At 66.9% G+C, this 21215-nt stretch overlaps 4 protein-coding genes across 4 annotated transcripts; 3 read left to right on the top strand and 1 right to left on the bottom strand.

The window, feature by feature from the left end:
• Positions 1–803: 803 nt before the first annotated feature.
• YJU2 (YJU2 splicing factor homolog) lies at positions 804–7519 on the top strand. The gene is made up of 6 exons (XM_041425260.1): positions 804–1095; positions 3755–3957; positions 4159–4340; positions 4721–4841; positions 5980–6145; positions 7253–7519. The coding sequence occupies exons 1-6, from the start codon at positions 804–806 to the stop codon at positions 7354–7356; spliced, it is 1068 nt and encodes a 355-aa protein (XP_041281194.1). The 3' UTR covers positions 7357–7519.
• Positions 7520–8432: 913 nt separating this feature from the next.
• SHD (Src homology 2 domain containing transforming protein D) lies at positions 8433–11772 on the top strand. Its single transcript, XM_041425274.1, has 6 exons — positions 8433–8438; positions 9200–9431; positions 9512–9724; positions 10093–10231; positions 10798–10917; positions 11567–11772. Exons 1-6 carry the CDS (start codon positions 8433–8435, stop codon positions 11751–11753), a joined length of 897 nt encoding a protein of 298 aa, XP_041281208.1. The 3' UTR covers positions 11754–11772.
• Positions 11773–12787: 1015 nt separating this feature from the next.
• Positions 12788–14886, bottom strand: TMIGD2 (transmembrane and immunoglobulin domain containing 2). The gene is made up of 5 exons (XM_041425286.1): positions 14794–14886; positions 14057–14419; positions 13271–13294; positions 13089–13181; positions 12788–12933 (listed from the first exon to the last, which is right to left on the bottom strand). The coding sequence occupies exons 1-5, from the start codon at positions 14828–14830 to the stop codon at positions 12788–12790; spliced, it is 663 nt and encodes a 220-aa protein (XP_041281220.1). The 5' UTR covers positions 14831–14886.
• A 412-nt stretch (positions 14887–15298) lies between these two features.
• Positions 15299–20400, top strand: FSD1 (fibronectin type III and SPRY domain containing 1). Its single transcript, XM_041425299.1, has 12 exons — positions 15299–15362; positions 15926–16033; positions 16102–16233; positions 16668–16690; positions 16899–17020; positions 17376–17585; positions 17687–17785; positions 17893–18052; positions 18128–18207; positions 18945–19196; positions 20102–20190; positions 20263–20400. Exons 1-12 carry the CDS (start codon positions 15351–15353, stop codon positions 20365–20367), a joined length of 1392 nt encoding a protein of 463 aa, XP_041281233.1. The 5' UTR covers positions 15299–15350; the 3' UTR covers positions 20368–20400.
• Positions 20401–21215: the final 815 nt, after the last annotated feature.

Raw genomic sequence — 21215 nt, forward strand, 5'->3', positions numbered from 1 at the left:
CCGGCGGTAATGGCGGGTCTGCGCGGGCGCGGTGTGGCGGCGCCGTGTAAAAGGGGCGGGCAGCAGCGGGGAGTGAGGATTTGAGAATGCGCAGGGCTGCAGCCACGCCGTGAGGGCGGGGCTGGCGGCAGCGGCACCTGGGACTGCCCGCGCTGGCGGCTGAGCCCGTGGCAGGCGCGCTGTACGGAATGGCGGCAATGGTAACGCCGCATGCGCAGTGCGGCGGTGCCGTACAGCATGGCTGCCATGGCCGCGCATGCTCAGTGGAGTGAGCGAAAAAGCAGCCGCAAACTCAAATGGGCTCAGAGTCCTCGGTGTTTGGAAATAAAGTGGCATTTTAGACACAAACCAGACTGTTTGGGGACTGTTATCTACATGATGAGTATGCGTCATGGGAGAGCGGGGCCCGCATCCCATGTTGCTGTGAGGAAGCCGAGTTTCCCCAGCCCCAGGTCGCAGCCCCGGGGTCTCCCTGCCCCAGATCGCAGCCCTGGGGTCTCCCTGCCCCAGATCGGAGCCCCGAGTTTCCCCAGCCGGAGACTGAGGATAGCCGCCCTCCAGGACCCAAAAATGTGCGGAACCCCTTGTGAGGCCGCGGCTCTCCGGCGGACTCTTGGCTGGGTTGTACAACAGCCGTGGGCGGATCCTTTGACAGGCAGCTGCTTCAGCCAATAACAGGGAGGAAAGGGGAGGCCGCTGCTCGCTGCGCCAATGAGCGGCGGAGGGGGCGGGGCCACACCCGGAAGCGGTGAGGAGCGCGGGGGCAGCACCGGCAGCACCGGGGATCGGGAGAAGCCGCAGCGATGTCGGAACGGAAAGTGCTGAACGTGAGTTGGAGAGGAATCCCCGCCAAGGCGGCCGGGGAGCGTCCCGAGCCGGGCTGGGCCAGGGGAGGGTTCCCCGAGGGCGCGGGGCGGCCCCGGTTGGTTCGGGAGTCGCTCCCGGGATCCGTGAGGCCCGAGATCGAGTCCCCGCTGTGCCCGGTGCCGCCTTGTGCCCAGCCCGGCGCACCGAGTGCCCGTCCTCGGGCACCGCCGGGGATGGAGACTGCAACCCCCCCCGGGCAGCCCATTCCGGAGTTTATCAAAACTTTCCGTGAAGGGATTTCCCCGGTACCGGATTTAAACCCGAGCTGGGGCCGTTTCCTCTCATCCCGCCGCTGTTCCCCGGCAGCAGAGCCCGAGCCCCGCCTGGCTCGGCCTCCTGTGCGAGCTGTGGGGAGCGGGAAGGTTCCCGGAGCTGCAGAACTGCCAAATCTGCTCTTTGTGCATGGAAACATTCCCAAAATTCCCAAATACAGGAACATTCCCAAATCTGCTCTCTGTGCATGGAAACATCCCCGGAATTCCCAAACACAGAACATTCCCAAATCTGCTCCCTGTGCATGGAAACATCCCCGAAATTCCCAAACTCAGAACATTCCCAAATCTGCTCTTTGTGCATGGAAACATCCCCAGAATTCCCAAACTCAGAACATTCCCATATCTGCTCTCTGTGCATGGAAACATTCCCAAAATTCCCAAATACAGGAACATTCCCAAATCTGCTCTCTGTGCATGGAAACATTCCCAAAATTCCCAAACTCAGAACATTCCCAAATCTGCTCTTTGTGCATGGAAACATCCCCGGAATTCCCAAACTCAGAACATTCCCAGATCTGCTCTCTGTGCATGGAAACATCCCCAGCATCCCCAAAGTCAGGAGCATTCCCAAATCTGCTCTCTCTCCATAGAAGCCCCCCCAGCATTCCCAAGCCCAGGAGCATTCCCAGATCTGCTCTCTCTCCATAGAAACACCCCCAGCATTCCCAAGCTCAGGAGCATTCCCAGATCTGCTCTCTCTCCATAGAAACACCCCCAGCATTCCCAAGCTCAGGAGCATTCCCAGATCTGCTCTCTCTCCATAGAAACACCCCCAGCATTCCCAAGCTCAGGAGCATTCCCAGATCTGCTCTCTCTCCATAGAAACACCCCCAGCATTCCCAAGCTCAGGAGCATTCCCAGATCTGCTCTCTCTCCATAGAAACATCCCCAGCATTCCCAAACACAGGAACGAACATTCCCAGATCTGCTCTCTGTGCTCACAAACACCCCAAGCATTCCCAAGCTCAGGAGCATTCCCAGATCTGCTCTCTCTAAATTCCCAAATACAGGAACATTCCCAGATCTGCTCTTTGTGCTTGGAAACATCCCCGGAATTCCCAAACACAGAACATTCCCAGATCTGCTCTTTGTGCATGGAAACATTCCCAAAATTCCCAAACTCAGAACGTTCCCAAATCTGCTCTCTGTCCATAGAAACATTCCTGGAATTGCCAAATCTGCTCTGTCTCCATAGAAATATCCCCACAATTCCCAAATCTGCTCTCTGTCCATAGAAATATCCCCAGAATTCCCAAATAAACATCCCCAGCATTCCCAGATCTGCTCTCTCTCCATAGAAACACCCCCAGCATTCCCAAGCTCAGGAGCATTCCCAGATCTGCTCTCTAGTGGGATCGCTCCTGGAGCACTGGGATCGCTCCTGGAGCACTGGGATCCCTCCTGGAGCTGGGATCCCTCCTGCAGTAGTGGGATCGCTCCTGGAGCACTGGGATCGCTCCTGGAGCTCTGGGATCCCTCCTGGAATGATGGGATTCCTTCTGAGCAATGGGATCCCTCCTGGAGCTCTGGGATCCCTCCTGGGATGATGGGATCCCTCCTGGGATGATGGGATCCCTTCTGGAGCAGTGGGATCCCCCCTGGAATGATGGGATCCCTCCTGGGATAATGGGATCCCTCCTGCAGCAGTGGGATCCCTCCTGGGATAATGGGATCCCTCCTGCAGCGATGGGATCCCTCCTGGGGCAATGGGATCCCTCCTGGGATAGTGGGATCCCTCCTGGAGCAATGGCATCCCCCCTGGAATGATGGGATCCCTCCTGGGATGGGCTGGAAGGCTCTCAAAGCCCACCCAGGGCCACCAGCAGGGTCGCTCCACCCCCCCAGGCTGGGACACCTGAGGCAGTTGGAGCAGGGGGAATCTCCTGAGGAACTCCAGATGTTGTTGGGCCCAGGCTCCAGATGTTGCCTCTGGTGGCTGCAGGGAAGGGGGTGGGGGGGTTCCCTTCCAGGACCTGACAGGGAGGAGGGAGAGAGACCAGGGACAAGACCAGGGACAATCTCCATGCTGCATTCTGCTCTGGCACAAACACAGCACAGAAAAGGATAAGAATTGTGTTTTCTTTCTCTGAGGTTCAGAGAATGTGAATCCAAGGAATATTCCTGGGAAGAACTGTGCCTTGCTTTTCTCTGTGAAGAGAAATGTGGGATTACACACCTGGCCTGACAGGCCAAGGAACAAAAACACCCTCACTGTGGGTGAACAATCCCAGTTTCACTCTGCTCTGGCACAAACACAGCACAGAAAAGGATAAGCATTGTGTTTTCTTTCTCTGAGGTTCAGAGAATGTGAATCCCAGGAATATTCCTGGGAAGAACTGTGCCTTGCTTAAACCACAGAAGCAGAAGAGCTGAGTCCCAGGGTGGGTTTCTGGGTTTGAAACCAGCAGAACCTGAAGAGCTGAGTCCCAGGGTGGGTTTCTGGGTTTGGGAGACCACAGAAGCAGAAGAGCAGAAGAGCTGAGTCCCAGGGTGGGTTTCTGGGTTTGGGAAAGCACAGAACCAGGAGAGCTGAGTCCCAGGGTGGGTTTCTGTCTGGATCACCCTTCCCATGGCAGCTCCATTGGTGGAGCTGGGGGATGTGAGGCTCTGAGGTGGCTGTGGGCTGGCTGGGGCAGGATCCCCCCCTCCCCTCCATGGTTCTCCTGCTGCTCCCCCTCAGACAGACCCCGAGAACACGGATTACACCATGGAGCACGGAGCCACCAGGAACTTCCAGGCAGAGAAGCTCCTGGAGGAGGAGGAGAAGAGGATGCAGGAGGAGAGGGAAGAGGAGGAGCTCAACAATCCCATGAAGGTACAAGGAGTGCAGGAAAACCTCTGCCACTCTGCCTCACTCTCCCCAGCCATGGCAGTGACTTTGTAGCCATCCAGACTTTCCTGTCCTACCCAAAAATGAGGATGAGGAGGATCCTCTTGTGCTTCATCCAGCGTGGGGAGCTGTTGGAGGCTCCTGTCAGGCTCTGCTGCCTCAAATATCCCAACTTATCCCACCCAGGTCCTGGAGAACCGAACCAAGGACTCCAAGCTGGAGATGGAGGTCCTGGAGAACCTGCAGGAGCTGAAGGAGCTCAACCAGCGCCAGGCCAACGTGGATTTTGAGGCCATGCTGAAGCAGCACAAGGAGCTGGAGGAGGAGCAGAGGCGCAAGGAGCAGGAGGAGGACGAGCAGGAGATGAAGTGAGGGGGCTGGAAGGGCTGGGACAGGGGGGCTGAGTTACCAGGATTTGGGGGGTGGGAGGAGATCTCAGCCTGTGCTGGCAAGGTGTTCAGGGAGAAGGAGTGGGAGGTCCTTCCAAGCCAGCCAGGCTGGGATTGTGTGGGATCTGGGCTGCTGGGGGGGTCCAGTCCTCTGGGAAGTGCCCTCACATGGCCACAGTTCCTGCTCTGGGGTGAAGCTCCAGATCCCAGAGCAGATCCCACCACGCCTCAGGCTTGAATCCCATAGAACCCCCTGGGGAGGGGGATCCCGGGGCTCCTCTGCTGCCCCCAGCCCCCCTGGAGCAAGCAGGGCCTGGCAGGGGGGTGGATCCAGCTCCAACCCCCCTGTGTCCCTGCAGGGCCATGCTGGAACAGGCCCAGAACCGCCGGCTCCTGGTGGATTCCGACTCCGACGAGGAACCGGCAAAACCTCGCCCCGACCCCACGGCCCAGACAAAACCCACGGACATCCTGCAGGAGGTGAGAGAGGCACAGCCTGCCCTGCCCTTCCCCAGCCCCAGGGCTCTGTCCTGGAGCTGTGTGTGCCCTTTGTGGCCCCGCTCTGGGTGACAGCGGGCTCGTGTCACGCCTGAGCAGCTCCCAAAGGGCTGAGAGGAGCCAGGGATCACCCGGGGATTCCAGGCTGGGCCTGGTGACAAAGGCAGGGATGGAGCTGTCCCCATCCTCCCTTCCTGGCGAGGAAGAGCTCTGCTGGGCCCTGCTGCTGGGGAAGCACAGGGAGAAGGGGACACCTCCAAGAGCTGTCCACCCCCCAGCCACCTGGGGGGCTCTGCTGCTGCCTCAGGCTGGGCCGGCCTCTCGCTGGGCTCTGCTGTGGGTTCAGGCAGAACAAAAGAGCTCCCAGAGCCTGCCTGGAGGGAGGGATTGTCCCCACAAACAGCCCTGCTGTCCCTGTGCTGGAGGAGGGATTGTCCCCACAAACAGCCCTGCCCTCCCCCGCTGTCATCCCTGCCCCAGGGCCCCCTGTCGCTGGGCTGGATCAAAGCTGGGCTGGATCAAAGCTGCGTGCCTGGGGTTAATCCCAGCCGTGGTCCCTGGCCTGGCACTAATCCCTGTGCCCGAGGCACATGGCTGGGCCACCTGCAGGCACCCGGGGCTGCTCAGTGGCCTTGAAAGGAGCTGATAAAACAGAGAGAAAACAACTCTTATCCTGGCAGGGAGGATTAGGACGCGGGGGTATGGTCTGGAAGTGAGGCAGGGGAGGGTTGGATTGGATTTAAGGAGACTTTGGAACAGATTGCCCAGAGAAGCTGTGGCTGGAAGTGTCCAAGGTCAGGTTGGACAGGCACCTGGTTGAGTGAAAGGTGGGATTGGATGGGCTTTAGGGTCCTTCCAAGCCAAACCATCCTGGGATTCATTTCTCTGCCTCCTCAGCATCCCAGGGCTGTCCCAAGGCTGGGTTTAGGTCTCTGGCAGTGGGACATGGATCTCCAGGGGCAGCTTTGCAGATCCACATCCCTGTTTGTCCAGCCTGTGCCACCCCTGCAGGGGCAGAATTCCCCCTCAGACCCCTCCTCTCATGTCTCTGCTGGTTTTATCCCCAATCCCCCCACGTCCCCTCCAAGCTGGAGCCCCCTGACCCTGGCTGTGCCCGCAGGACCCCCAGCCCCAGAGCAAGAGGCCGAGGACGGAGAGCTGGGAGCGCAGCGTGGGCAAGCTCAGCACCAGGGCCCAGCTGGCAGGGCTGGTGGCCCCCAGGAAGCAGAAGCCAGATCCTGCCCTGGATAACAGGATGGAAACCCCAGGAACCACGGCCACCACCGGTACCTGCCCCGGGCTGGGGTCCCTGGGGGGCTCTGACACCTCCTGAGGGGATTGGCTCCATGCTCAGAGCCTGGGCTGGGGTCCCTGGGGGGCTCTGACACCTCCTGAGGGGATTGGTTCCATGCTCAGAGCCTGGGCTGGGCCCTGGGGGGCTCTGACCCCTCCTGAGGGGATTGGCTCCATGCTCAGAGCCTGGGCTGGGGTCCATGGGGGGCTTTGACCCCTCCTGAGTGGGTTTAGCTCCGTGCTCAGAGCCTGGGCTGGGGTCCCTGGGGGGCTCTGACAGATCCTGAGTGGGGTTGGCTCCGTGCTCAGAGCCTGGGCTGGGGTCCCTGGGGGGATGGTGTGAGAACAGGGGGTTGTTCCCTTTTCCAGGAGCTTCCTGGTGAAGGTGAGGCTCCTTCCTGGCTCTTGGCTCTCAGCCACGGCCTTGGGGACAGATTGGCAGGGCCAGGAGCTTCACAGCAGCAGATACAGCCCTGGGAAGGTCACAACAGCGAGATAGGGGTGGGACAGCAGGAGAGCTGCTTTGCTTTGGGGCCTGGTGATAAATCCAGCCTAACTGCTGGAGCTGGGGAGCTTCAAGGACCACAAAGCAAGCTGGAAGGCTTTCCAGCACCTCAGTAAGCTGCCCAGCAAGCCAGGGGAGCCGTGGGTTTGGGGAAGGACATGGGGGATGGATTTGTTGTGGGCTGGTTGATCCTAAGCCTTTGGCTTGGTCAGTCTCTTGGTCAGTCCCTCTGCCCTCGGAAGGGACAGCTCTTGGAGGTGTCCCCTTCTCCCTGTGCTTCCCCAGCCTGCTCCTGGCTGCTGTCCCCTGGGGTGGTGGGAGCCCAGAGCTGGCTCCTCTCCCTTTCCATGCTCTGGAATCTCCAGGGGGCTGTGGAGAGGGAGAAGGGGGTCCCAGACCTCGGTGCTTCCCACAGGGAGGAGGAGGAGGGAGGGCTGCAGGAGCTCTTTATCCACCTGATTTATCCTCCCTGACCTCAGGGTCCCCCCAGGGACGAGGCTCCCCTCGGGCTCTCTGCAGCCAGGATGGAGTTCCCACCGGGAATGGCCCTGGGGGGGCTGGACCTGACGGGATCCTCTCCTCCCTCCCCTCGCAGGCTCCCTGCCACCAGCAGCACCAGCACCAGCAGCAGCAGCAGCCACGTCCTCGCTGGGTTTGCTGGGAGCCTACTCGGACAGCGAGGGCAGCGCCAGCGACTGAGGAGCCGGCGGGGCGGGGACAGCAGGGACACAGCCGGGACAGAGCCGGGACAGCAGGGACAGAGCAGGGACAGCCGGGACAGAGCTGGGACAGAGCCGGGACAGCAGGGACAGCAGGGACAACAGGGACAACAGGGACAGAGCCGGGACAGAGCCAAGACAGAGCCGGGACAGCAGGGACAGAGCCGGGACAGAGCAAGGACAGAGCCAGGACAGAGCAGGGACAGAGCAGGGACAGCAGGGACAGAGCTGGGACAGCAGGGACAATAGGGACAGAGCCGGGACAGAGGAGAGACAGAGCAGGGACAGAGCCAGGACAGAGCAGGGACAGAGCCAGGACAGAGCAGGGACAGCAGGGACAGAGCCAGGACAGAGCAGGGACAGCAGGGACAGAGCTGTCCCCGCTCCTGCTGCCCCTGGAGCCCCACCCGGAGCTGGCAGCACCGCCAGGGGCCCGGGGGGTCCCACGCTGTTGTCACCTCCTGCAGCAGCAGCAGCGCGGGGAAGGTGTTTGTTTGTGTTCCCTGCAGTGCTGCTGGGTGCCAGCCCTGCTCCCAGGATGTCTTTGGGAGTGCCAGGGCTGGACAGGACTCTGCTGTGTCCATTCCGGGGGTGCCACTGCCCTCACCCCCACAGTGATCGTGCCCAGGTCGGGTTTGGGGTGCCCTGACCCCCCCCCAGCAGGAATGGCACCTTGGAGCTGTCTCCTTCCCACCGGGGTGCAGGGACCCCCTCCTTCACGTCACCCCCAGCTTCTTCTGTCCCAGGGTGTCTCAGGTGCCACCTTTGCACACACCAGGGGGTCCTGCAGCCCCTCACTGCGGGGACAGGGCTGTCCTGCCACCAGCAGCCCCCCGGATGTCCCCAGGAGCTCGGGGACAAAGCCCTCCCTGCTGGGCTCCAGCAGCTCGGGAATAAACGGGGTCTGGCAGAGCCAGAGCAGAGCTTCACCCCAGAGCTTCGTCGTGCAGAGAGTGATTTGTACGTGGGCACTGTGGGACCCTGCCCCAAGGGACCCCCACCCCCGTGACAGGGACCCCCAGTGCCCACCCACCCCAAGGGGGGCTCTCCTCACCCATGGCCGTGAGCTTCCCCCTCATCAAGGCACCAGGTCTAATTGCTGAGCAGCCTCTGGCTAATTAACGCCCTCACAGAGGGGCTGGTGGGAGGGGGGGGGGCCGGGGGGGCTCTGGGGCGTCAGGGAGAGCTGGACAGAAGGGCAGCCCCCCATCCCAATTAGCATTCTGTGCACATGCTTTAATTAGCCTCTTCAAATATTAATGCTGGCCGTTGGGCTCAGCCCGGGCTGGGGGGGCGGGAGGGGGGGTCTCCGGCCGTGTCCTCCCAGATGTGTCCCCCCACTCCCCAGCTGTCACCACCCCCCAGCACCGGGGGGACCCCAAGGAGAGGGACCCCAAGGGGAGGGACCCCAAGGGGAGGGACCTTTGTTCTGGGGACAGACAATGGCACGAGGGGACTCGGGGCAGGGCTGGGGGGGGGTCCCAACCTCCTGCCCCCATCGTGGTGTCTGAGCCCCCCCAGACCCCGCGGCAGAGGGGGAGCAGAGCCCCCCGTGCCCCCCGGGGTGGGTGACACAGCTGGGGGGTCCTTGCTCCCCCAAAGCCCTGACGGGCAGGGACCGCCCGGTGTCACTTGGGGGTCGCGGTGCCCCCCGCCGCTCGGGGGGTGGGGGGGTTGAGCCCCGCGGGGTCCCTCCGTGTCGCCCTCGCTGTCCCTGCCGGTGTCCCCTCGGTGGTCTCGCCCCCCCCGTGCCGGTGCCCCCGGCGAGGCGGGCGCGGGGGGGGGGGGGAGAGGGGGAAGGGGAGAGGGGCTGGGGGACAAAGGGACCAGGTGGGCGGGAGTGGGGACGGGGCTGGCGACACCCGTGTGGGGGCTGTGGGAGCCCGAAGGGTCCCGTGAGGGCACCCAGGGCCCGGGGGGCTGCGGGGGGGGCAGCGGGGGTCCCGTCCCACCCGGAGCCCCCCCGGCAGGGCCCAGGTGAGAGCGAGTACTCGGAGCCCTTCGAGGGGGAGCAGGACCCGGCGCCCGAGGGCGGCTGCGACGAGGAGGCCACAGGTGGGTGGTGACACCCGGGCACCCCCAGCACCCCCGCGGGGGTCCCGGGCGTCTCCCACCGCCCCCTTCCCCGTCGGCAGGGTGCCCGCGGCAGGGCGAGGGCCGGCGGGGGCGGCCGCGCCGGGGTCCCCAACTCTACGACACCCCCTCCGAGGAGTGGGACACGGCCGGGGATGGCCCGGGGGGACCCCCGGCCCGCGAGAGCCGCCTCCCCCGCGACGACGAGCGCCCGGCAGACGAGTACGACCAGCCCTGGGAGTGGAAGAAGGATCACATCTCGAGGGCCTTCGCAGGTGACAGCGTCCCCCCGGTGCCACCTCGGGAGGGCACGGCTCCCGTGGCTGCCGCTCCTGGCCCCCTCCTCCTTGTGGGGACCACCCCAGGGTCCCCCAACCCTACATCCCGCAGCTTCCATGGGTGTCAGTCCTGGACCTCAGCATCCCACAGCATCCCGGGGTCCCCTCCATGTCCCCCAGTGCCACCCCAACGCCCTGTGCCCCCCATGGGTACCCCCCGGAGCGCTCCTGGCCGCAGCGATGGGACACCGCGGCAGGGCAGAGCCACCTGTGGGACGTTCCTTTGTGGCACTGAGCGGAGCCGGCGGCGCGGGCGGGGTGGGTGGGTGATGGTCAGGGTGGGTGATGTCCCTTTGTCCCCGCAGTGCAGTTTGAGAGCCCCGAGCGCTCCCCCAGCCTGTCCCGGCCGCTGCCGCGCTCCCCCCGCGCCCCCGGCGGCCCCCGGCCCGCCTGTCCCCCCAGCCCCCGGCACGTGGACACCTCGCTGCCCCTGGAGAAGCAGGCGTGAGTCTGGGGGCGTCCCCTGGGGTGGCACTGGCGTGCCACGGGGGCACAGCCGCGGGGAGGAGGTCCCCCTGGGTGGGTCCTTGTGGGGTCAAGGGTGTCCCTGGGTGAGGCTGGGCCCTGTGACATGGATGGGTCCCCAAGGGGTGTGGAGGGCCCAGTGTCCTGCGTGAATCGCCATGGGGCTGGGTGCCCCACAGGATGTTTGGGTGCCCCATGGCGTGGTTGTGTGCCCCATGGCATGGTTGGGTGCCCCATGGTGTGGTTGGGTGCCCCATGGTGTGGTTGGGTGCCCCATGGCATGGTTGGGTGTCCCATAGGATGGTTGGGTGCTCCATTGTGTGGTTGGGTGCCCCATGGCGTAGTTGGGTGCCCCATAGGATGCCCCATGGCATGGTTGGGTGTCCCATAGGATGGTTGGGTGCCCCATTGTGTGGTTGGGTGCCCCATGGCATGGTTGGGTGCCCCATTGGACGCTTGGGTGCCCCACGGCACAGGAGGTCCCTGTGGGGTGTGGGTGGCTCCCCGAGGCGCAGGGGGTGCCCGAGTGACCCCGCTGTGCCCAGCTGGTACCACGGCCCCATCGGGCGGGCGGGCGCCGAGACGCTGCTGGCGCTGTGCCGCGAGGGCAGCTTCCTGGTGCGCGACTGCGAGACCAGCCCCGACGACTACTCGCTGTCCCTCAGGTGAGCGCGGGGACACGGGCACAGCCCTGCCAGGGGCCGTGCCAGCCTGGGAGCGTTGGGTTGGATCCGGGTGCTCCTGTCCCAGCGGCCGTGGGGACGTGCTGGCGTGTCCCCGTGCACGGCACAGGCTGGAGGTGACCCGGGATCCCTCTCCTGGGGTAGTGCCACCCCCTGCCCCTGCTCTGGATGGGGTCCCCATCGCTGTATCCGCACTGCTGTCCTCATCTGTGCCCCGATCTCCATGCCAGTCCTCATCTCTATTCCCATTCCCATTTCCTACCCCATCCCCATCTTTGTCCCCCTCCCTGTCCCAGCCTCCAACCCGCTCCTCTTCCCTGTCCCCATCCTCATCCCTGTCCAGATCCGCACCTTATCCCAATCCCCATCCCATCCCATCCCATCCCATCCCATCCCATCCCATACCCCTTCCCATCCCGCTCCCGTTCCCATCCCCGTTCCCGTTCCCGTTCCTGCTCCCGTTCCCGTCCACGTCCCCGTTCCCGTCCCCGTTCCCGTTCCCGTTCCCGTCCCTATCCCCGTTCCCGTCCCTATCCCCTTTCCCGTTCCCATCCCCGTCCCCTTTCCCGTCCCCGTCCCCGTTCCCGTCCCCATCCCCGTTCCCGTGCCTCATTTCCCGCCCGTCCCGCAGGAGCAGCCAGGGTTTCGTGCACGTGAAGCTGACGCGGACCCGGGAGCAGCACTTCACGCTGGGCCGGGCCGGGGCCGCCTTCCCGTCGGTACCGGCGGCCGTGGGGCACTACACGGCGCGGGCGCTGCCCGTGCGCGGTGCCCGCCACCTGTCCCTGCTCTACCCCGTGGCCGTGCAGCCCCTGTGAGCCCCGGACCCCCGGCCGCGCCCCCCGCCCCATTAAACCGCCGTGTCACACCTGGGGGGTGACGCTGTGCTGCCTCCGAGGGGGATTTGGGGACGGGGATTTGGGGGGGGCGAGGGTTTGGGGAGGAGTTTTTGGGCAGAGATAGGGATGTGGGCGGGGGGTATTAGGGACAGGGATGGGGACAGGGAGGAGAAAAGGATGGGGATGGGCACAGCAATGGGTGCCTCTGGTGCATCTTGGTGCCCAGCTCTGCGGTGTCCCTGGGGAAGGCAGGACAAGGTGGTGGCACTGCCACCGCTGTCCCACCCTGCTCTCACCACCGTGCAGGACCCCCAGGATGGGAGGGGGGGAGTCGAGCTGAGTCCCCCCGGCCATGGGCACAGCGTGGGGTGGCACTGCCCGTGGCATGGGCACTGCCTCACCACAGCCCTCGGGTGCCAGGTGCCACCATGCAAGAGCCCAGGGGACAACAGAGTGGCTTCCCCTGAGTCAGGGGTCCCAGGGGCCGCTGTCACCCCTCGGGCACGGTGACAACGAGCTGCCCACGCTCGGTGGCCGGCGTGGCACAGGATGGCACGGGGGGGGGGCGGGGGGGGCGCAGGGCACAGCGTGGGGTGGCACTGCCCGTGGCATGGGCACTGCCTCACCACAGCGTGGTGAGGGGCTGGTGGCACTGCCCGGGGTCACCCGCGTGGTGAGGGGCTGGTGGCACTGCCCCCCACGGGGGGGTCCTTGCTTCCCTCCCCCAGCACAGCCCTCGGGTACCGGGTGACACCATGCAAGAGCCCAGGGGACAACAGAGTGGCTTCCCTTGAGTCAGGGGTCCCAGGGGCCGCTGTCACCCCTCGGGCACGGTGACAACGAGCTGCCCACGCTCGGTGGCCGGCGTGGCACAGGATGGCACGGGGGGGGGGCGGGGGGGACGCAGAGGACGCGGAGCCGGGTGACAGACAGGATGCTGCCAAACACCTTTTTTTGGGGGATTTCCTGAGGAAGGCAGAGCCGGGGGAGGGTGTGAGGCACTGCGGGCACCCTCAGGGCCGGGGGGGCAGGGGGGGGCCCCGCGCCCGCCGCAGCTCCGGCTGGTACGGGCACACCTTCGGCTCGGGGGGGCGCAGCTTTGCGGTGGCCGACGGGGACACCACGTTCAGGTAGATGGCCGTGTCGGGGTGGGCAGCGCCTGTGGGGGTCACTTCTGTCAGCCAGGACCCTCGGGGGACACGCGGGGTGCCCTGGAGGGGGGGGGACGAGCAGGGGAGGTTTGGGGTCAGGGGAACGTGGGGGTGTGGGGCAGGGTGAGGGGTGCCGGGGAGGGGAATTTGGGGACAGGGTTACCTGGGCTCCTGTGACAGCAGCGGTGGCCGAGCACGGCCGTCCCCAGGAGAAGGGCGGTGCCCCCCAGGCCCCCCAGGAGCGGCCAGAGCAGCGCTGCAAGCACAGCCCGCCAGGGTCACCCCGGCGCCGGGACACCGACACGGGGCTGGAGGGCGCAGCAGGGACAGCGGGGACACGTTTACCTGCCTGATGTGCTCCGAGAGCTGCTGCGGGGAGGGGAAAGAGTCAGAGATGTCCCTGTCCCTCCTCAGAGATGTCCTTGTCCCTGTCCCTATCCCTGTCCCTGTCCCTGTCCCTGTCCCTGTCCCTGTCCTGTCCTGGCCCTGTCCTGTCCCTGGCCCTGTCCCTCCTCGGTGTGGCCACCCAAAACCCCCCAGGATTCTCGCCCAAGGGACCCCACCCGCCCTGCTGGTGACCCTCACTGACCCCCCAAGCCCCTCAGCGGTGCCACCTCCCCGTGCCCTCCTGCCCCCCGCAGTCCCGGGCAGCCCCGGGCAGTACCGGGAGCCCCGGGCAGCCCCGGGCAGCCCCGGGCAGTACCGGGCAGTACCGGACAGCCCCGGGCAGTACCGGGCAGTCCCGGACAGTACCGGGCAGTACCGCGGCCCCGGGCAGTACCGGGCAGTCCCAGCAGCCCCGGGCAGTACCGGGAGCCCCGGGCAGTCCCAACAGCCCCGGGCAGTACCGGGCAGTCCCAGCAGCCCCGGGCAGCCCCGGGCAGTACCGGGCAGCCCCGGGCAGTCGCGGGCAGTACCGGGCAGTACGAGCAGTACCGGGAAGCCCCGGGCAATACCGGGCAGCCCTGGGCAGTACCGGGCAGTCCCAGCAGCCCCGGGCAGTACCGGGAGCCCCGGGCAGTCCCAACAGCCCCGGGCAGTACCGGGCAGTCCCAGCAGCCCCGGGCAGCCCCGGGCAGTACCGGGCAGCCCCGGGCAGTACCGGGAGCCCCGGGCAGTCGCGGGCAGTACCGGGGGTGACGCGGAGCTCGGTGCCGTTGCCGGTGGCGGTGCCGTGCCGGGGGATCTCGAGGGTCACCCTGCAGACGTAGCTGCCGCTGTCGTTGTCCCGCACCTGCGGGAGGCTGAGGGTGGCCCGGGGGGGGTGCCAGGCCAGCTGCGCCCCCCGGGCACGGCGGGGACAGGGGAACGGGGACAGCGGGGTGCCAAAGCGCAGGCGGGTGGCGCAGAGCACCCCGAGCCCCCCGCCCCTCACCCACTCCATCCGCAGCAGGGACCCCCCCTCGGCCACCTCCACCTGGCACGCCAGGGCCGCCGTGTCACCCGCTGTCACCTGCAGCTCGCCCGGCTCCTGGGTCACCCGCAGGGCGCCCGCTGTGGGGACAGCCCCGGGGTCACGGGGGGATGGATGGAGCCCCCAAAGCCGGCGGTTCCCCAGCATACCCGTGGGGTGGGGGACCGGGACGCTCCAGGCTCACCGCTCACCTCTGTCACCTCTGACCACACCCTCCATCCTGTCCCCCTGCCACGGCCGTGTCACCCACCTCTGTCCCCATGTGTGTCCCTCCCTCTGTGTCCTCAGCCCCTCTCTGGTCTCCCCCTCAGGGCAGATGTCCCCCCTCACCCCAGCTGTCACACAGCCTGAGCCCCGTGCCCCCCCGGTGTCCCCTGGGTGGCCTGTCCCCAACCCCACAGCACAGCCACAGGGTCCCAGGTGCTGTCCCCAGCCAGCCTTGTCCCCCACTCACCTCCAAGGAGGGGGATGAGGACCCCGAGCTGCCACATCCCCCCTGCAGGGCCAGCCCAGCCCCCCCCTCCGAGGGGCTGTGTCCCCGGGGGGGTCTCAGTCCCCACGCTGTCCCTGTCCCCAAAGTGCCACTGTCCCCAAAGCCTCCTGGCCCTGCGTCACCCGTGACACTGTGACACTGTGACACTGTGGCTTCCGGCCCTGTGGTACGGGTGAGGTGACAGGGACAGAGAGCGGGACCAGAGTGGGGGCAGAGATGGGGACGTGGGCGGGGGCTGGGGACGGGGATTGGGGCACGGATGGGGCAGAGGTGGGGATGGGGACAGGAAGGGGGAAAGGGATGGAGACTGGGATGGGGACAGGGATGGGGACAGGAATGGGGACAGGAATGGAGACTGGAGACAGGGATGGGGACAGGGATGGGGACAGGGATGGGGACAGGAATGGGGACTGGGATGGGGGGGCGGGGCCGGCGAGGGGCGGGGCCGGGGCGGGGCGGGGGCGCCTCTCCCCCTTTGTTGGTGGCGGCGGGGCCGAGCGCGGCGGGGCCGGCCCGGGATGGGAGACCGGGTACGGCCCGAGCCCCCCGGGACCGGCAGGGCACCGGGACACCGAGGGGGAACCGGGAGAGGGGGAGTGAGGGGATGGAGGATGGAGGGAGGGATGGAGAGGGAGGGATGGAGGGAGAGGGGATGGACGGGTGGAGGGAGGGATGAAGAAGGAGAGATGAAGGAGGGGCCCGAGGGATGGAGGAAGGAGTGGGGATGGAGGGATGGAGGAAAGAGTGATGGAGGGAGGGAGGAAGAGGAAGGAAGGGATGGAGGAAGAGGGGATGGAGGGATGGGAAAGAGGGAGGGAGGGAGGAAGGGATGGAGAAGGGCGGATGGAGAAGGAGGGATGAGGAGCGCAGGTGTGGAGGATGCAGGGCTGAGGGGCTCAGGGTGGCCCCGGAGGGAAGGAGGGACACGGGGGGGAGCGGGGCTCGGCACTGGCACACTCACACTCACTCACACTCACATTGCCAAGTCATCGCCCCGCCATGCCCGCTCCCCGCGGTGCCCGGCACGGCCCGGCACGGCCCGGCACGGCCCCGGGGGCAGCGGGAAAGCCGCGGGCACTGACGGCCGCTGCAGGGCGCCGGGCAGGAATCTCTGCGCAAGATCATCACCACCCTGGCCGTGAAGAATGAGGAGATCCAGAACTTCATCTACTCCCTCAAGCAGATGGTCCAGAACGTGGAGGTAGCCCCGGCCCCCGGCCCCCGGGCCCCGGGCCGGGCCCGCTCGGCTCAGGCCCCGCTTGTGCCCAGGCCAACTCGGCGCGGGCGCAGCAGGACCTGGAGGCCGAGTTCCAGTCGCTCTACGCGCTGCTGGACGAGCTCAAGGAGGACATGGTGATGAAGATCAAGCAGGAGCGAGCCAGCCGCACCTACGAGCTGCAGGTGAGCCCCGGCCCGCAGCTTCCCCTGGCACGGAGCCCCCCATGGCCTGGAGCCCCCCCAGGCCTGAAGCCCCTCCTGGCCCGGAGCCCCCCATGGCCTGGAACCCCCCCATGGCCTGGAGCCCCTCCTGGCCCAGAGCCTCCCATGGCCTGGAACCCCCCCCATGGCCTGGAGCCCCCTCTGGCCCGGAGCCCCCCATGGCTTGGAGCCCCCAGGCCCGGAGCCCCCGGGCCTGAAGCTCCTCCTGGCCCGAAGCCCCCCATGGCCTGGAACCCCCCTCAGCCCGGAGCCCCTCCTGGCCCAGAGCCCCTTGTGGGGTGCAGGGTGCTGTCCCTGCTGGGTGCCACAGCTGCTGCAGGTCCCGCATGTGCCCCCTGTGCCCGGCTCTGCTGCCTCACTGCTGCTTCTCTCCTCTTTCCCTCTGCGCTCACAAGGCGGCCAAACAGATCAAGGATAGGTACGGCCCCCCGAGCCCCCCACCCACTAACCCCTGCTCCTCCTCCTCCCAGCCAGGGCCCCACAGGGGTGGTCCCAAGGTGCTGGGGTGGTCCCAAGGTGCTGGGGTGGCCCTGTGGGTGTGAGGTGGCTGTGCCCCCCCTCCCCGGGGCCAGGCAGGGCAGGGGGGTGCCCACCCCCCCTGAGCCCTGTCCCCTGTCCTGGCACAGTGTGACGATGGCTCCGGCCTTCCGCCTGTCGCTCAAGGCCAAGGTCAGTGACAACATGAGCAACCTGATGGTGGATTTCGCCCAGGAGCGGCGCCTGCTGCAGGCCCTGGCCTTCCTGCCAGGTACTGCCAGGGCAGGGGGGCACGGGGGACAGGGCAGGGCACGGCCAGCCTGGCACCGGGGCGGGCGTCACAGGATGGGGCACTGCCAGGCCTGGGGTGCCTTCCCAGAGGGGCAGGAAGGTGCCAGGGATGGAGGCAGGGATGAGGGCTTGGGTGCTGTGCCCAGGGGGGCAGTGGGGGCCGTGCCGGGGGTCTCTGGGTGCCACGGGTGGGGTCCCCAGGGGTCCCACGGGTGCCACGCCTGAGGTCTGTGACTTGCCAAGCCCCAGGGGGAGCCCCGGGGGTGCCCGGGAGTGCTGGGGAACCCCTGTGTGGCAGGGAGGGGGGACGCTGGCACGGCTGCTCCTGCGGGCAGTGCCCAGCGCCCCCGAGATCGACCTGGAGGAGTCGCTGGTGGCCGATAACTGTGTGACCCTGGCCTGGAGGATGCCCGACGAGGACAGCAAGATCGACCACTACGTGCTGGAGTACCGCAGGACCAACTTCGAGGGGCCCCCCCGTGCCAAGGAGGACCAGCCCTGGATGGTCATCGAGGGCATCAAGGGCACCGAGTACACCCTCACTGGTGAGGCACAGGGGTGCAGGCGGGCGCTGGGGCTCTGCAGGGGACACGGGGGTGGCAGTGCCCTGCCGCTGCCGCAGCCTGTGACCCCGCTGTGCCCGCAGGGCTGAGGTTTGACATGAAGTACATGAATTTTCGGGTGCGGGCGTGTAACAAGGCGGTGGCGGGAGACTTCTCCGAGCCGGTCACTTTGGAGACCAAAGGTGGGTGTTGGGGGTGGCAGGTGCCCGTGTGCCCCCCCGTGCCAGCCCTGCGGGGTGCTGGCCAGGCAGGGGGGGCCCGGGGCACTGCTGACAGGAGCTGTGCCCAGCGTTCGTGTTCCGGCTGGACGCCAGCACGTGCCACCAGAACCTGCGGGTGGAGGAGATGAGCGTGGAGTGGGACGCCACGGGCGGGAAGCTGCAGGACGTCAAGGCCCGTGAGAAGGATGGCAAGGGCAGGACGGCCTCCCCTGCCAACTCCCCTGCCAGGTGAGGCCACCCCCGGGTCCCCCACACGGCCCCCGGGCCGGGCAGTGCCAACCCTGCCCTGTCCCTGTGTGCCAGGGTGGTGCAGTCGCCCAAGAGGATGTCCCTGGGCCGCGGGGGCCGCGACCGCTTCACCGCAGAGTCCTACACGGTGCTGGGTGAGGGGGCACCCGGGCTGGGGTGGGGGCACCTGGCTGGGGTTTGGGCACCTGGACTGGGGGTTTGGGCACCTGGGCTGGGGGTTTGGGCATTAAGGGGTATGGGGGTTTGGCACCCTGGGTGGGATTTGGGTACATGGGCTGGGGTTTGGGCACCCAGGGATGGGGGGGTTTGGCACCCGGGCTGGGGAGTTTGGGCACCCTGGGTGGGGTACCCAGGGATGGGGGGGTTTGGGCACCTGGACTGGGGTTTGGGCACCTGGACTGGGGTTTGGGCACCCAGGGATGGGGGGGTTTGGGCACCCTGGGCTGGGGTTTGGGCACCCTGGGCTGGGGGGTTTGGGCACCCTGGCTGGGGGTTTGGGCACACGGGAGTGTGCGGGGTTTGGGCATTAAGGAGTGTGGGGCTTCGGGCACCCAGGGTTGTGGGTGAGGAGGGGGCACCCAGGGGTGTGGGAGTTTGGGCACCCTGGGCTGGGGTTTGGGCACCCTGGATGGGGTTTGGGCACCCAGGGGTGTGGGAGTTTGGGCACCCTGGGCTGGGGTTTGGGCACCCTGGGTGGGGTTTGGGCATTAAGGGGTGTGGGGGTTTGGGCACCCAGGGGTGTGATTGAGGAGGGGGCACGGATTGAACAGAGCCCAGGGGGCGATTCAGGGGGGCAGGGGCCGCCCCCGGCGGGGTGGGGACAGCGCGGGCACGCCGCGGGTGCCCGGGCAGAGCCGTGGCCGTGCCCCAGGGGACACCCTGATCGACGGCGACGAGCACTACTGGGAGGTGCGCTACGACCGCGACAGCAAAGCCTTCGGCGTGGGCGTCGCCTACCGCAGCCTGGGCAAGTTCGACCAGCTGGGCAAGACCCCCGCGTCCTGGTGCCTGCACCTCAACAACTGGCTGCAGGTCAGCTTCAGCGCCAAGCACAACAACAAGGCCAAGGCGCTCGACGTGCCCGTGCCCGACTGCATCGGCGTGCACTGCAACTTCCACGAAGGTGGGGCTGGGATGGGATGGGATGGGATGGCACCTTCCCGGGCACGGGCTGCTCCCTGGGTGTGGGCACCTTCCTGGGCGTGGGCACCTCCATGGACACCAGTGTGGGCATTGGTACCTCCCTGGGCATGGGGGCTGCTCCCTGGGCGTGGGCACCTCCCTGGCATGGGCACCTCCATGGACACCAGTGTGGGCATTGGTACCTCCCTGGGCATGGGCACCTCCCGGGGCATGGGCATCTCCCTGGGCATGGGCACCTTCCTGGGCATTGGTGCCTCCATGGGCACTGGTATCTCCCTGGGCATGGGCACCTCCCTGGGTACCAGTGTGTGCATTGTCACCACCATGGCATTGTCACCTCCATGGGCATTGGCAACCTCAATGGACATTTTGTCACCTCCATGGGCATGGGCACCTCCCTGGGCATTGGCACCTCCATGGGTACCAGTGTGGGCATTGTCACCACCAAGGCATTGTCACCTCCATGGGCATTGGCAACCTCAATGGACATTTTGTCACCTCCATGGCCACCACTGTGGGCATTGGCACCACAATGGGCGTTGGCACTGCCGTGGGTACCGGTGTGGCCATTGGCACCTCCCTGGGCATTGGCACCTCCACTGCCACCACCATGGCCATTGTCCCCACCATGGCCATTGTCACCCCCCAGGCCCTGTGCCAGGGCTGTGCCCCCCCCCCCGTGTCTCACCAGCACCCCAAGCACCTCATCACCACGGCCATTGGCACTACCATGGGCACCAGTGTGGCCATTGGCACCTCCCTGGCCATTGGCACCTCCACTGCCACCACCATGGCCATTGTCCCCACCATGGCCATTGTCACCCCCCAGGCCCTGTGCCAGGGCTGTGCCCCCCCCCCCGTGCCCACCTGTGCCCCCTCCCCCAGGTTTCCTGTCCTTCTACAACGCCCGCACCAAGCAGCTGCTCCACACCTTCAAGACCAAGTTCTCCCAGCCGGTGCTGCCGGCCTTCATGGTAAGAGGGGGCAGCGCTGGGGGTCCCGGGGGGCTGCCAGCGCCGCGCCCTGAGCCCCCGCTGTGCCCCCAGGTGTGGTGTGGCAGCTTCCAGGTGACGTCGGGGCTGCAGGTGCCCAGCGCCGTGCGGTGCCTGCAGAAGCGCAACAGCACGGCCAGCAGCTCCAGCCTGCCCTGAGCCGGGGGTACCCCCCGTGCCCCCCCCCCGGCGCTGCCCACGGCGCTCTGCCACCCCCGGGGCTGCCCACGGCCCCCCCGCTGCGTGCCCCCCGCCTCGCCGGGGCTCGTTGCCGCCCCCCCCCCCCCCTCCCCAGTGTCACCCCAGGCCCGGGGACACTGGGGACAGCTTTCCCTGGGGGTGAGCAGCAGGCACGGGGTGGGGGGGGACAGGGGGACCCCCGAGTGTCCCCTCACCGAGCCTGGCGCTGCTGCAGCTTCCTGTGCAGCTCCCTGAGCAGCTCCTGGGTCCTCCCTGTGCCGTGAGGGGGGGCTGTTAGTGCCTGGCAGAGAATCCCCCTCCCCCTGCCCACCCCCNCCCCTGCCCCCCGCCCCAGCCCTGCCTGGGGGGTCCCACCCCCTTGGCTGCAGCCCTTTGGGGGGGTCCCAGTCTCTTGGGGGTCGCAGTTCCCAGGGATCCCAAACCTCAGGGGTTCCCTGTCCTCTCTTTTGGGGGTCCCAGTTCCTGGAGCCGCGGCCCTCGGGGGACCCCAGGGACCCCCACCCTTGGGTGCTCCCGGGGCTCCCTGGGGTGGCACAGCCCGCACGGTGACAGTCCCTCGGGTGACCCCAAGGCTCCCCCCCCGGGGGCTCAGGGGGGTGCCCGGGGTTGGGGTCCCTGTCCCCAGGGCCAGCCCCGTGTCACTCACCGGGGTCTCCACGTCGATGACGTAACCCTCGGCCTCTCTCTTCACCCTGTAGTGCTTCAGCAGCGCTGTCCTGCGGGGGGGCTGCCTCAGGGGCTGGGGACCCCTTCCTGGGGCACTCACACCCCCCGGGACCCCCCTGGCACGGGAACCTCCCCCCCCC

The sequence above is a fragment of the Onychostruthus taczanowskii genome, unplaced genomic scaffold (assembly GCF_017590055.1).
Source record: "Onychostruthus taczanowskii isolate IOZ18803 unplaced genomic scaffold, ASM1759005v1 scaffold112, whole genome shotgun sequence".
Taxonomy (NCBI): domain Eukaryota; kingdom Metazoa; phylum Chordata; class Aves; order Passeriformes; family Passeridae; genus Onychostruthus; species Onychostruthus taczanowskii.

What these genes read in the sequence shown, in the direction of transcription:
- TMIGD2 (XM_041425286.1), bottom strand. Translation starts at nt 14,830, where the DNA reads ATGTGGCAGCTCGGGGTCCTCATCCCCCTCCTTGGAG. An exon ending in CGAGCTCCGCGTCACCCCCG is followed by an intron (nt 13,295 to 14,056) that starts GTACTGCCCGCG and finishes CCCTCCCCGCAG; the next exon opens with CAGCTCTCGGAGCACATCAG. An exon ending in TCTCGGAGCACATCAGGCAG is followed by an intron (nt 13,182 to 13,270) that starts GTAAACGTGTCC and finishes CTGTGCTTGCAG; the next exon opens with CGCTGCTCTGGCCGCTCCTG.
- YJU2 (XM_041425260.1), top strand. Translation starts at nt 804, where the DNA reads ATGTCGGAACGGAAAGTGCTGAACGTGAGTTGGAGAGGAATCCCCGCC. An exon ending in GGAGTTTATCAAAACTTTCC is followed by an intron (nt 1,096 to 3,754) that starts GTGAAGGGATTT and finishes TGAGGCTCTGAG; the next exon opens with GTGGCTGTGGGCTGGCTGGG. An exon ending in GAGGACGAGCAGGAGATGAA is followed by an intron (nt 4,341 to 4,720) that starts GTGAGGGGGCTG and finishes GTGTCCCTGCAG; the next exon opens with GGCCATGCTGGAACAGGCCC.
- SHD (XM_041425274.1), top strand. An exon ending in CATCTCGAGGGCCTTCGCAG is followed by an intron (nt 9,725 to 10,092) that starts GTGACAGCGTCC and finishes TTGTCCCCGCAG; the next exon opens with TGCAGTTTGAGAGCCCCGAG. An exon ending in CTGCCCCTGGAGAAGCAGGC is followed by an intron (nt 10,232 to 10,797) that starts GTGAGTCTGGGG and finishes CGCTGTGCCCAG; the next exon opens with CTGGTACCACGGCCCCATCG.
- FSD1 (XM_041425299.1), top strand. An exon ending in AGAGTCCTACACGGTGCTGG is followed by an intron (nt 18,208 to 18,944) that starts GTGAGGGGGCAC and finishes GCCGTGCCCCAG; the next exon opens with GGGACACCCTGATCGACGGC. An exon ending in CGGTGCTGCCGGCCTTCATG is followed by an intron (nt 20,191 to 20,262) that starts GTAAGAGGGGGC and finishes CTGTGCCCCCAG; the next exon opens with GTGTGGTGTGGCAGCTTCCA.